Source organism: Falco naumanni, chromosome 7 (genome assembly GCF_017639655.2).
Source record: "Falco naumanni isolate bFalNau1 chromosome 7, bFalNau1.pat, whole genome shotgun sequence".
Taxonomy (NCBI): Eukaryota; Metazoa; Chordata; class Aves; order Falconiformes; family Falconidae; genus Falco; species Falco naumanni.
Window position 1 is genome coordinate 70,239,966 of NC_054060.1, and position 13,777 is coordinate 70,253,742.

The 13,777-nt window shown below is 40.6% G+C and overlaps 1 protein-coding gene and 1 non-coding gene across 3 annotated transcripts in view; both read left to right on the forward strand.

Annotated features, from left to right (window-relative positions):
- The window catches only part of CKAP5 (cytoskeleton associated protein 5), a 43,994-nt gene extending 31,522 nt beyond the window's left edge, over positions 1-12,472 (forward strand). Inside the window, exons 32-44 of one of the 2 annotated variants that reach the window (XM_040602161.1) lie at positions 1,103-1,275; positions 1,490-1,513; positions 2,404-2,577; positions 3,017-3,137; positions 3,826-4,005; positions 4,474-4,661; positions 4,807-4,882; positions 5,668-5,856; positions 5,959-6,096; positions 6,636-6,719; positions 6,813-6,972; positions 8,680-8,834; positions 10,035-12,472. In XM_040602161.1, the coding sequence (XP_040458095.1) occupies positions 1,103-1,275; positions 1,490-1,513; positions 2,404-2,577; positions 3,017-3,137; positions 3,826-4,005; positions 4,474-4,661; positions 4,807-4,882; positions 5,668-5,856; positions 5,959-6,096; positions 6,636-6,719; positions 6,813-6,972; positions 8,680-8,834; positions 10,035-10,289 (1,917 nt within the window). In that variant the 3' untranslated portion in view covers positions 10,290-12,472. The remainder of the gene's footprint in view (positions 1-1,102; positions 1,276-1,489; positions 1,514-2,403; positions 2,578-3,016; positions 3,138-3,825; positions 4,006-4,473; positions 4,662-4,806; positions 4,883-5,667; positions 5,857-5,958; positions 6,097-6,635; positions 6,720-6,812; positions 6,973-8,679; positions 8,835-10,034) is intronic. The other variant, XM_040602162.1, reaches the window with a different exon arrangement.
- Positions 3,187-3,297, forward strand: LOC121092114. Its single transcript, XR_005829194.1, has one exon. It is a non-coding gene; the product is annotated as a small nucleolar RNA SNORD67 (small nucleolar RNA).
- Positions 12,473-13,777: the final 1,305 nt, after the last annotated feature.

Here is a 13,777-nt window from a genome sequence, read left to right on the forward strand (position 1 = left end):
CTTAAACTGATTGGAATATGATGGATATGTTAATGCCTTTATGAATTTTGTGTTGTTATATGCCATCATGCATATGCTGCGTAAAAAGCTATTGAATTGGTATTTTAAGGAGTGTGATGAACAGGGAAGCAAGGCTGCCTTTATTTTTCTTTTTTTTCTTTTTTTTTTTTTTCCTTCCCCTTCTTTTCCAGCTTCCTGAAATGCTGAAATTTAATGTGACTCTTATTTTCTCTGGTAATCATCTCCATGAGAATTAATGTTGCGTTCTCGTTAGCATTTTAGATTCCCATCTTATTGGAAGTATTGTTCAGTGCAATCTGCTGCTGTGTTGCCTAGTCCATTTGCTTTTGGATTTTCAAGGTTAAATAGAACTGTAGCACCTGAACCATTCAGTTTCTTCTAATCATGGCTTTCTGAGCTTTGGTATGCTTCATCTAGTCCCAAAACATGATTTTTCAGGAAGGTTTCCGAATCGTAGGGGTACTGGAGAGTACTTCCCACACAACTGTCATGGCTACTTCTGCTCAAATATAGTTCCTGGTTATGTTCACTGCTGTAGGAAAGCAGATAAATATGGTTCTTTTCACTGCCATGACTTGGAGTGTTGGGTTGGCTTACCTTGAGTTCAGGTTCAGCTGTGAGTACGCTGAAGGGATCAGCTGTTAGAAGGACTCTGGCTTCTGTGGCAGCATCCTTACTGTTGAAACATTGCCTGGGCTCCTAGTAGGGGCTATGGAAAGCGGGGGAGTGTGTGTGGATTTTTTGTTTGGTTGGGTTTTTTGCAGCAATGCAAGCAACAGTTGGGAACACATGATCGTAGCATAGTTTGAATTCAAGATTACTTGTTTCTTGGAAATAATGTGGGCTAGAAATAGCTGTAGTCAGTATTACAGCTCGTCAGTATGGGTTAATTAGCTCCTGAAGGAGCCACCTGGCAGTCCAGAGTGGCCCTATTAGTTTGCTGCTAGACGGTGGTACTGACAGCTCCTACCCTTGGTATTGAGGAACTTTGGTCTGCAGTAATAAGTAGTATACCTCCTGTAGGTGACCAAGATATCTAAAATCCGTACAACTCATTGAGTGAAAGCATTGTGTGTTACAGCTTTCTGAGAAAGACATGAGCATGCTGGAGGAAAGAATAAAACGGTCGGCCAAGAGACCGTCTGCTGCTCCAGTGAGACAGGCAGAGGAGAAACCTCAGCGTACTCAAAACATCAGTGCTAACGCTAGCATGCTGCGGAAGGGACCAGCTGAGGACATGTCCTCCAAACTCAAGTATGTCATGATACATTATGGTCTGTAGCCTGCTTAATGTATGTGCTAATATCATGTCTGGCGATGTTGTTTTAGTTTCTATCATCATCTTCGCATGTTGTAAAAATTGGCCGAATAATGTAAAACAAAATGTCTGAAACTTTTTTTTGTCTTGTCTGTCTTGAAATCTTTCTAAATGGTCTTGTGCCTTTTTTCACTGCTTCTCCATGGACAGAATTATGTATCGCACTTATAGGATGTAAGTACTGCCCACTAACTCCTTGGTAGCAAGGCTCTTGTATCTTTCAATTTCTATCCTAGCCATCCCTTCCTGGGAGTGACAGGTTTATCATGGCCAGTTCTAGGTTATTTACAGGTCTCTGACTTAAAGAAAAGAAACCAAAAATATAGGTTTCTGCCAAGGTGACAATAGATCACACTGCAGGGGGACATGGCACTTCCATGTTAAACAACTGTTAGAAATATTGGGAGAACTTCCTATGTGTTACACTATACTTGGTGTTGATTGGACCCTGTTCTTAACTTGTAAGGGCAGACATATAGTGCAGAACTGGATGAGCACGTGTGAATTCTAGAGCCTGGGACAACAGTACCAGCAACAAAAAGCTCAAAACTGTATTCCTTGCCACCTGCTCATTATCTTGGAATAAAAGTCCCTGTTGAGAACTACGTATTACAACATTTCCTTGAAAAATCTTAATACGCAGCACAAGTCATGTGGGATGCTAGGAGTCCTAGGTTCAGATGAGCTTGCAAGGTTGCTATGTACTTATGCATCAATTAAAAAAAAAAAAAAGAGAGAAAAGAAAAGCCCCCTCAATGTTACATTCCATTAATACCACTTAAACTGTGCTAGGGATCTCTCAGAATGAACCAGTACATACCTAACACAGATGGAGGGGGTCTGGTGGTGGGTTTACAAGAAAAACTAGGAAGGCAAGTAATTAGCAGCTGCTTTTCTGACCTTCAAAAACTTGTTTCACTAATGGCTAGGGGAGAGGCAAAGGGGATTATTAGAACTTCATAATCCATGCTATTCTATTATGAGAGCTCTAGGGCTACCAGTGGATGCTAGTGCTCTTTCCTATTGCATAGATATAACAAAGACCTCTCTCCTGGTTTCTATAGCCAAAATCGCAACATGAGCAGCCACTCGGAGACAACACATGCAGTTCCACGGGAATTTCAGCTGGATCTTGATGAAATTGAAAACGACAACAGTACTGTCAGATGTGAGATGCCAGCACTTGTACAGCACAAACTAGATGACATCTTTGAGCCTGTCTTGATTCCTGAGCCCAAGTGAGTCTAGTTTTAACCCCTAAGTGAAACCAGCAGGGCTACTCAAACTGCTTTGAGAAGCTGAATTGACCATGCTAGTGTCTACATTCAGACTTGTTTAAATGAGAAGGTAGTGTCTGCTAATTGGAAGAGAGATTTCAAAGTAATGGTTTGTTGTACTGTTCTGGAATCTGGAGAGGAGTTATTTCTAATGAAAAACCTGAGTTTTGCTTAGGTGGTTTTATAATAAAAGGATCTTGAGTTCGTAAATGCATCACCAGCATCTTTACAAGTAGTGCAACAGAAGTGTTGAAAGGAATGATTCCTTCCTTGAGTATTCTTGGTGACAAATGAAATCCTTTTCCCTTGTCTCTAAACCTTCATTGAAATATAGCAGTCCAGTGTAATTTAGAGCTATCTTTTCAAAGAGTAACAAATGCCGTTTTCTTCAACTGTTTAGAATCCGTGCTGTGTCCCCACACTTTGATGACATGCACAGTAACACAGCTTCTACCATCAACTTTGTCATTTCCCAAGTAGCCAGTGGTGATATAAATACAAGCGTCCAGGCTCTGGCACAGGTAAGCCAATTAAGGTGGCAGCTAATCACACTGTACTAAACTATTTGTTTGCGAGGGTGATGAGTTGCACTGTGGTGGAGCAATCATGTCTGGTGACGTGGACTCTGCTCAGGATCTCCCTGGTGACAAAACTAAGTGCACAGGGGCCATCTGACTCGCTTTAGCAATCGAAATTCCACTTGAACTATTTAGAATAATAAACTCCACACAGAAGCACTAAGGGGAAAAAAAGTGTGTGTGTTTGGTTTTTGTCAAATAGCTGTGCTGTAAGTTTGAAAAAGCCAGTGAGACATAACTTTTAAATGTTAATTCAAAAATCTTCAGCAAAAGAATTGTCATGCCTTGTAGGTTTTACGTGTTTCTAGGTTGGCTTTAACTACTTAGAAGTATTTTATCCAGAAGATTTCATGAAGCTGTTAATTCTAGTATCCATGATGTGATATTTCACGTTTTGTGATTTTGTGTACAGGATAGGCTTGTAGTTCTCTTAAAAGATCGATAATTGGTTATATTGGGGTTAACAATAGAAGTCTGTGGCTTCTGATTTCAAGTGAAAGCTTAGAGTACAAGTGCCTTGGCAAATGGACTGGTCAGGACAAGACCTTTCCTATGGGAAAGTTTTAAATTAGTTGTTTTTACTGTTTGCATTATGTTGACTTAACTTGGATGTTTTGTTCTTAAATCTTAGATTGATGAGGTTCTCAGACAGGAAGACAAAGCAGAAGCTATGTCTGGCCACATTGACCAATTCCTAATCGCTACATTTATGCAGCTTCGGCTGATCTACAATACACACATGGCAGATGAGAAGCTAGACAAAGATGAGATAGTCAAACTTTACAGCTGTATTATTGGGAGCATGATCTCGGTAAGGATTTGACCTAAAAGTTAAGGTGAAGAGCAGGTAATTTTTGTGCAGAAATTGCAGGAGAATGGAATGTCTGTCCTGTACCTAGGTTAGCTTGCTATTGAGTCTTACTTATAAAAGTTTGTTGCTAATGGTCTGCTCAGTGTGCCTCTTGAGAGGGACTGGGGAGGAGAAGAAAGTCTCTTTATTGCTTCTACAGAATACAGCCACTTTAACACTTTTGCTAAGCTCTGTTTTAGTATTCCTTACCTTTTGAGTGCTGAGTTGGCAGCCTAAGTATTTTCCAAAGTCACCCAATAGAAATAATTTCCTTCCTATTTGCATTTTTATTGTTTAATGTGGGGGGAATGTCAGATGGTTTGACAGTGTTTTCTAGAGAAATCCCTGTGGTAAAGCATTGTGCGCGGGAAAACTGTTTTTGATTTGTAGCCGTTTCGATAGTACTGTAATACTGTTTTCGATTTGTAGCTATTTCAGATAGAGAGTCTGGCTCGAGAGGCCTCCACTGGTGTACTGAAGGACCTGATGCACGGTCTTATTACATTAATGCTGGATTCTCGGGTTGAAGACCTTGAGGAGGGTGAGCAGGTCATCCGATCAGTCAACCTCTTGGTAGTGAAAGTTCTGGAAAAGTCTGACCAGACCAACATCTTGAGGTATAGAATAAAAATTGTGCAGTTGCTGCTTCTTTTCTGTTCTTGTGTGTTCCTCAACAGCTGAGTTTTAGTTATTCTGTAAGCAAAGAATGATGCCTGTAGAATCCATTTGTTTGAGTAACGATTATAAAATTATTCCTTCTAGTGCTCTGCTTGTTTTGCTCCAAGACAGTCTGCTAGCAACAGCCAGCTCTCCTAAGTTTTCAGAACTTGTCATGAAGGTGAGCCTGTAGTAGAAGTTTAGAACTCACTTGTTTATCTGAGACAACTTGGCTGAAAGAACATATATATTAATATATCAGTGACCGTAAAGTGAAAGATTTCTTATAATTCTTTCAATAATAATCTTATAATTAGATGTTACATGTAGTGACTTTCATGTATGTTAGGAGGGAGCTTAACACCTGCTAATAGTTTAGAGGCTTGTGTATACTAATACAGACTCTATATAGTAGTGTGCAGTCACCTCTGGGCTTACTTGCTTAGGCACAGCACCGTGCTGTAGATTCAAACAATCCCTGGCTGGAGCTGGCTTGTGTTTTGTCATCCCTAAGGACAGAGTGAACATGCAAATGTCTGCATTTGAAGCATGTGTGTGTTCTTTTTTTATAATATGATAGCCTTTTGTAACTGGCGTGATTTAAAGACAACTTGGACATTCTTAATGAGGCTAAACTAAAGAACTTGGGCTGTGTGTGGGTGTACACATAACTTATGTGTTATCTGCTGGAATTCCTTCATGCGAAACATTTGGTCTCCTGTTACTGGTAGAGAAGTCAGCACTACTTTTATGCATCAGTTCTAAAGGAGGATCTGGATACGTTACAGCTAGTTAGAGAGAAAAAGTATGTACCAGTGCAAATATAGCTTGAGCAGACAGGCATGGTGCGTGTCTGATTTGGTAGCAGAGTGAAATGGTTCGAGGATAGTTTTGCATAATTTCACTTTATGTAATTAAATGCTTCTTCCCTGAGTTGAGTTGCTTTAAGTCAGCTTCTCGTTCCAGTGTCTCTGGAGAATGGTGCGTCTTCTTCCAGAAACCATTAATAGCATCAATCTGGATCGTATTCTGTTGGATATCCACATTTTCATGAAGGTCTTTCCCAAAGAGAAGCTGAAGCAGTGCAAGAGTGAGTTTCCTATAAGGACACTGAAGACTCTTCTTCACACCCTGTGCAAGCTGAAAGGCCCCAAGGTCAGAGCAGCCACTAGTCACATACTTTTTAAATTGGATGTTCATTCAGTTTCTAAAGCTTTTCCTTTTTAAAAAAAATTGTTCCCTTTTTCCTTCTGTTAGATCTTAGACCATTTAACAATGATAGACAACAAAAATGAATCTGAGCTGGAGGCTCACCTGTGCAGGGTAATGAAACACTCCATGGACCAGACTGGAAACAAAGCTGATAAGGATACAGAAAAAGGGGCTTCTCGCATAGTAAGTAATGTAAATGTGTTAGTAGGGAGAGGGAATGTAAGGCAGTTTATTTAAGGAACAGGCTCAATTTTGTGATTGTGGAATACGAAGTAGTAATTGCCTTTCCAGCATGCAACTAATATTGGAAATATTCTTTTAGTTTCACTTCTATTTATGGCTGTTATGGGAACTTGTAGTTCCTGTAACAGTGGAAACAGTATTTCTGTTACCACCTGAATATTCTGTGCCTGTCCTAGGATGAAATATTCTGCAGGACATTCAGGCGTGCAACATAGGTTTTATACTGCCTGATCCTGCATTTGACCTACTAAAAGTTACCCATACCCAGAACGGGTTTTAAACACTGACTTCTCAGGAAGGGTCCTACAAGCTTATTCTTGTTCTGTGTAAACAGTGGCAATGTAAAACCCCTAATTGCTTCAAGGTTTTATTCATCCTGAAAGCTCAGTATCCAGCTAGCAGGTCTTGAGCACATTGTGGGTTTGACTAGCTTCCCATCATTTTTATTCACTTTGGGTTTGATGTCTCCATTTATTTAGGAGGAAAAGGCTTCGAAGGCCAAAGTTAATGATATTTTGGCAGAAATATTTAAGAAAATTGGCTCCAAGGAGAACACTAAGGAGGTAAGTGCTCCCTTCCTGCAAGGAAGAGGACATGATATATTAAAATGGTGTATGCAGCAGTCGTGGTAACACACAGGAACTCTTCCCTCCCAGGGTCTGGCAGAGCTGTATGAATACAAAAAGAAATACTCTGATGCAGACATTGAGCCCTTCCTGAAAAACTCCTCGCAGTTCTTCCAGAGCTATGTGGAAAGGGGCCTCCGGCTGATAGAAACAGAACGGGAGGGGAAGGGACGCATTGCTGCTTCTACAGGTACATGTTATATCTCTGCTTCTCATAAATCATTTTTCCTGTAAGGAGAGCAGTTACAGGTCCCCTGGTAGAAGCTAATATTTGCAGATGTTCATGGATTTCCGAAGTGAGTCACGTTATTTTCTTGGCACTTGTATTGCTTCATGAGGTACCATTTGCAGGGACTAGACATTTTTTGTTCACAAAAAAGATGTTACAACCATTGTCACGCTAAATGTAGAAAATGTGAAAGGCTTTGTAAACAAATGGTTCAAATTAATCTCCTGTAGTGCGGATTGAATATCAGCTCTGTGCTTCATGTGTCTGGTATGAGGGGTTGTTTCTGCAAAGTACACAGCTCGTTTACAACCCAGCAGCTGCCAGGTTCTCCTTTTACCTTTTGGTTACTGAAATGATGCAGGAGGTTTTTTGGTAGTATTGTTTACTGTTGAATTAAAAAGTTTATTTTAAATAACTTGAACTGTTTCTATAACAGTCTTCGTAATGACCCCTTTCCAATAAATCAGTTTTTTAATTGGATAAGTTACTGTAAACCACTCTAGTTTGTTAGCGAGACTTTTCATTGTAGATGAGCATAAATGAGTATTTAATGCAGTATTAGGGAGGGAAGGTGACAAATTATTAGATGACAAGAAAAACTGAAACAGTCAAGCAAAGCTACCTTTTAACTTTCATTTCTCTTAAATGTCACAGTGTCCTGTGACACTTTAGCTTTTTCTCCTACTGCTGTTCCTTCTCCTATCCCTGTATTGTAACTTACTACAGGAAGATGATGTAAGGCTTTTTTCAGAACCTCCTAAATGCGTCTAACTAGATAGGACAGGAAATTACAATTTTCATCCTAAAAGCGTGTACAACCAAAAAATGTTAGTTCAACAGAGATTTCTAAACAGAATTTATCTGCCTGAACTTTGTCTCTTTTTTCCTCCTCCCTAACTGTAACAGTTAAGTTGGATATAATAAAGGATATTGTTCCATCTTGCAGCCGTGCTTCATTTAGACTAAATTATAAATGCTTTGAGTGTTAATTCTTAATTCTCCTTTTATCTATGTTAAATACTCTTGCAGTAGTGAAAACAAATCCCTGTCCCCACTAAGTCTTAGAACTTGCTGTTCATTTCAGGATGGAGAGGGTTTTTTCCATAGTGTAAAAGCCTTTCCTAGCCTTTAAAAACATCGCTACATGCCTTCAGAAATCACAATTTCCAATTGAATCGGAAGAAGCAACAGCTTTGTTACCCAAATGAGAGGTAAAGAGGAGTGAGAACCAGTGGCCCAGAAGTACTACTAAACTTGGAAAAAACCACAGAAGATTCCAAATATTTCCTATCCTGCCAGTTGCTGAGTTCTGTCTGTTGGACATCATGGTTACTGCGTATCCCCATCAGCACCTTCCTCTTCCCCCCACCTCGCACTGTCATCTTCAGCTGTCAGCCTCAGCACTACTTCTTGAGCTGCTCTGCTGTCACTTCTGAAATGGCTCAGTTTCTTTTCTTGTTTTTTAATTGTCACTCTTGCAAGGAAATGAAAGGGCTGATATGACTACGCTAGCAAATGGAAATAGCTTGGTAATTTATAGGTTGGCTGATTCTTCATCCATTGCATCTTATTTCAAGGAACTGACCAAAAGGCTTACACTTTTTTGATGTGTTTAAATGTTTTTACTTCTTTTTCCCCCCCCCCTCCCTCCTTCCTCTCATCTTTCAGGAATTTCTCCTCAAATGGAAGGAACATGTGTTCCTGCTTCTACCCACACTGTATCTTCATCTATAGGAAACACAAATGGGGAGGAAGTGGGGCCTTCAGTTTACTTGGAAAGATTAAAAATCCTCAGGCAGCGTTGTGGCCTTGACAACGCAAAGGTATTGTACTTGACAACACTTGCAACCCCCAAGCACTTCATTTGCACTTTCTAAGAATTCAAGTGATTGGGTTTTCTGTGCCAAAGGCACAGATTCCAGCTGGAATTGATGATTTTTCATTGTACTGCATGCTCTAGCTATTCACTGCATGTCACTGTGCCTGGTATGGATGGCTTTAAACTCATTACTCAGCCAAGTAGCCTTACGTTTCAGTCTGCTCAGTTTGCAGCACTGGTGTACATGCAGGTTGTTTCTACAGCCTTGTGGTTTAGTATCTTCCTTTGCCGCCTAGTTGAGTCTCAGAAAGGTTCAAATAACTATTGTTCTCTAAACTTTAACATATATTGACCTCTGAGTTGAATGATGTGGAAATTGTAGATCTTTCTTCTCTGAAACAACCACAAGAGCTTAATGAAGACTTACATGTTTTGCTTTATGTGTTTTGGCTGTATGGATACTGAGGCACAGAAATGCTGAATGAGCTTAGTATTGGAAACCTGTGGGCCGAAATTTTTAACAATTTGGTGATATGCGTTAGGAATCTAGTGCCCATTACTGAAGTTCACACTCGGCCACATGAGAAGTGATGTTCACTCTAGGCAGTCATCCAGGCATGTCGCTGTTTTAATCTCTAACAAAAACTTGCCTGCCGGCTCGCAGCTCTGAGGAGGGCAGATTTTTCCTAGATGAGAGTCACAAGGTAATTAACACAGACTGAAGTATCAGTTGGTAAAAGAACAATGAATTGACGTTTTAAGTCTTTGGCAAGGTGGATCTTGCCAATCAATCCAAGTTTCCTTTTCTCATTTTTCCAGAAAACTCATTGGCTGTTGATGCTGCACACAGGCATGGACTTTTCTCTTGTGGTGTCAGAATTTAGACTGTCCAAGACTGCTGCAGGCCATCTCAGTAAAACCTGGTCTGCTGTGAATTTTTGGTCTTTAAAGACTAGTTCCTTCGTGTCCCTACTGCCATCTAGCTAAACTACTTAAATGATAGGAATTGAGTATTGTAGTTGGCTTTGCATGGCCCCGACTTTGATGGCAACTGACTATCACTGCAGATTACCTGTGTTGTATTGCTCCTTCCCTTTCCTCTGTTCTTAGTGTTTCCTGTGAAGATGAAAAGCCATTGATTATGGTTTGTACTTCTTACATGGCTTTTGCCACTGTCTTAACACTTCACTTTCCTCCCCTGTAGCAGGAAGACAGACCACCTCTTACGTCTCTGCTCTCTAAACCAGCACTCCCTACAGTTGCATCTTCTACAGATATGCTTCACAGTAAGCTCTCCCAGCTCCGTGAATCACGGGAGCAATACCAACATCTGGACCTGGACTCCAATCAGACTCATTCCTCTGGCATTGGAACTACCCTGGCTTCACCCTCTTCTGCAGCAGCTAATATTGATGACTTGAAAAAAAGATTGGAGAGAATAAAAAGCAGTCGCAAATAGGGGTGCGAGACAGCATCACTGTTGCTTGGGCTGTCTTCAGCTTTAGTTTACTAAACTAGAAGTCTTCATAGTTAAATGGCCTCATTTAGGCCTAATGTATACAAACTGGTTTATGTATAATACAGTGGATTTTGGGGGGTTGAGTCATTGTGGCACAAGTATTTGTACATACTTTGCTTCTCAGTGAGCATCTCTTTGACAATAGAAGGCTGTCTGTGTATTAGTTTTAGTGTACAGACCTGTAAACAACCATCCTCTTGTTCAGACTAGTTTCTCATAACTTGGTTTTTTTTTAATTTGTAAAATTGTCTTTAAGATCTTTTCCTAGTTCTTAACTCTTAGAAGATCTCTAGTGATATCGCTTTTAATTTTGTGAATTCTTCTCCATGTAATCCTTGAACTGTTGATTCTGTATGGACACATGGCATGAAGTAACTAATTTAAGTGTCTTTTGTAAATAAAGTTTGCATTAACTATACCAGCCTCTGTAGGAACAGCAGTGACTGCTGGTTAGAGAGGTCACTCTCTATTCCTGAATGTTAGTGACTGGGCATCTAGAAACTGAACTAAGCTATTCTTGACATGAACCTTGGGGTTTGGGTATATTATAAGGAAGATGAGTGAATATATACTATCTGTGGGTGCAATCCTGAGACTTTGCACTCTTACTTCTATGAGCAGTAGTGTATTTTTCATATAGTTGGTTTTTTGTTTTGGAATACGTTTCTGTAATTTGAGAGTAAGTTGAGAATATTTAGTTTGCTGAAATGCTTATTTTACGTTATCTAGTCTTTGTAATGCCTTTACCCAGATTAAGCATAGTCGCATTGGTGTACAAATGCTTTCTTTGAGGGGGCCTGCTGCTGTTGATACAGAATAGATTAGCAGTGATGTACAGTCAGTGGACTCGTTTATCCTGAGCTCATTTGGTTAAGCAGTCTTCCTTGTGCAGGCAGACCTCACCACCACATTCTTTTTGCTCTTGAACATCAGAAGTCAGCAAACTCTGCTATTTTGTATAACTAAGACACCTGGTAGTGCTAGTCTGGGAAAGCTGTAGCCACTGCTTTTTGTGCAAGAATGTCTTCTGATTAGCCTTTTTCAGACGCTGTAAGTATGACGATGAAGACATACACTGTGTAGCCTTTCTAGCCCTTTCATCTCTGGGTAGGTGAAGCGTTTTCACCTTACTACTGCACTTCCATGTGAGAGCTGGTTGTGAAGCATAAATTGCACATCTGTTCTGTAGCTAGAACAGAGTTATTGAAGAGTTGGACAGGCAGGCTTAAAACAGCACATTTCTGCTCTAGATTTCAATCTGTTCCACGTAAGTGCTGCTTTTGTTGTTCGCTCTGTGGACCAGCAGTCTCTGCACTAGGGCCATTACCAAAACTATCTTGCCTGATTACAGTAAAAATGTGGCTTTCAATTAGTACCTGTACAGCAGATCTATGCCAGAGCTTCTGCAAATTGGCTGAAACCTTCCTTTTACAGGGCCCCTAGGCTGGGTTGCAGTTGATACAGTACTGCTTGGTGCTTATGGTGAGTTTGTATGCTGTGATAGCAGGTGAGTTGCGAGCGTTCTCCGTCCTGTGTTAATTGACATGATGCCGTTCATTGCTCCACCGCCTTGATACGGTAGTCGCAGTCTCCTCTCCTCACCTGAAGTGGGCATGCACTTTCTTATGGAACAGAGCTGTGTGACAAGTGGAGGTTTGGCCCTCGTTGGTGTGTGCTGAGGTTTTGTACATTTAAACTGGGGCTGTTTGTGAATAGTTTGTGTTGGCTGGCACTAGAGTTACTGCCGCTACCTCTCAATTACTAGCTGCTTTTTGAAACTTACTGACACTTAAATCAAGCCGTATGTTCCTTTACCGTGTCCAGCAGATGTTCTGAAGAGCTGTTTGTTATTTAGCTCAGGATGTTAAAACAGCAATGCCTGCAAACCTGCATACAACTGTTCTTTAATTTTGAAGCTGGATTGAAGTGAAATACAGGAATAATTGAGTAGCAGAAGATAGAGTTGCTTACTATGAATGAGTTTTTGCCCTGTGTCTCTGTAGTGTTTGGTTGGACTCAATATCCTGGGAGTTCTGAACTAAAACTTGTGCACATAAATTAATAAAGCCTAATCTTTAGCCCAGACAATATTTAAATAACATTAAACTGAATTTTGAAAATGATTCCTCTGTATTGTTTGTAACAAGTCAGTATTAACAGTGACTTACTCCAGAAACTGTATGGTCCTCGTTCCTCTCTTAGATTTGCAATTTCTCACAAATTTTTAGATAGCAGTGAAAGGGTGAGGTTAAATTTTTAGATATTAGAAGGGCTAAACATTTTCAGTTTCCAGCAACTGTGGTTACTGATGACTTTAAGCAGTTGTGGATCTTGAGCTCTCGAGCTTGCTTTCTTCAAATGTCTTTGAGAGGTGGTTGTTATGCTTTCTTTGGGCAATCAAATTGGGCTGTCTTCGGGTTGGTTCCCAAATGAGCCATTTTCAGGGAGGTGGCCAGACAAGTAATTGATCAATAGCTTTGTTTATATCCGCCTAATTTTAGATAGTTACCTCTACTGTCACTTTCTCAGCACAGTGGCGCTGCTGCTTAATATCTTATGAAGCACCAAAAAATTTCACTGTTGCCTGTTTCTGTGATGTGATGGCACTGTGAAAGGAGCTGTAGGAATACGGTGTCACAGGGAGCAAGGACAGCTTCCAAATCTCATTATTTTAAGAGAGAATTGTGCTGAACAAATTGGCTAATCAAGAACGTGTTAATTGCTGATCCTCAGTGGTCCAGAAACTGCTGCTAAAGAGGAGATCAGGAAAGAACTGAAGCTTCTTTTGGGAGTGATCCCTAAACAGGCTGTATAAGCTAACCAAACGGGTGTGGTGTGCAGGATGCTTTCAGTGCGGGCCCTTTGACAGTAACTGTGCATAAAGTGCTTCCATCTGCATCAAGCTGTGCAGGTGGAAGATAAACTTGGAGGACCCAGCACCATCTGCCATGTAGAAAGGTACTGCCATATAGTAATGGAACTGCCACTTAATGCATTCAAGCCCATATTTCTCTGTAGGATGAACTGCATACGGCTGGCAGCTGTAACTTCTTAAGATGCTAACCTTGTGAACATGGTGCTGGTATTGTTGTCTGCTGTTGTAGCTGAGAACAATGTCTGTCTTACCCAAACGGGTCATAGTTGCTTTGCTTTTTACATTGCTATTGGTGTTGTGTGTAATGCCACAGTTACTGCAGAGTGATCCTCTCCCATGCGTTTTGGGCTCCATTTCTAGAACGGAAAATGAGTTGACTTGAAGGGAGGAAATGGATGGTGCCAGGGGGCACAATCGTGCTTTCTGTCACTGACTTAAGGCTGTCATTTGAGGTCTAAAATCTGTTGATGATTATAGCTGATAGGCAGGAGGAGAATTTGAAGCACAACAGGTAATTAGCAGGTACAACTGATGCCGTTCTGTTGGTGCTACT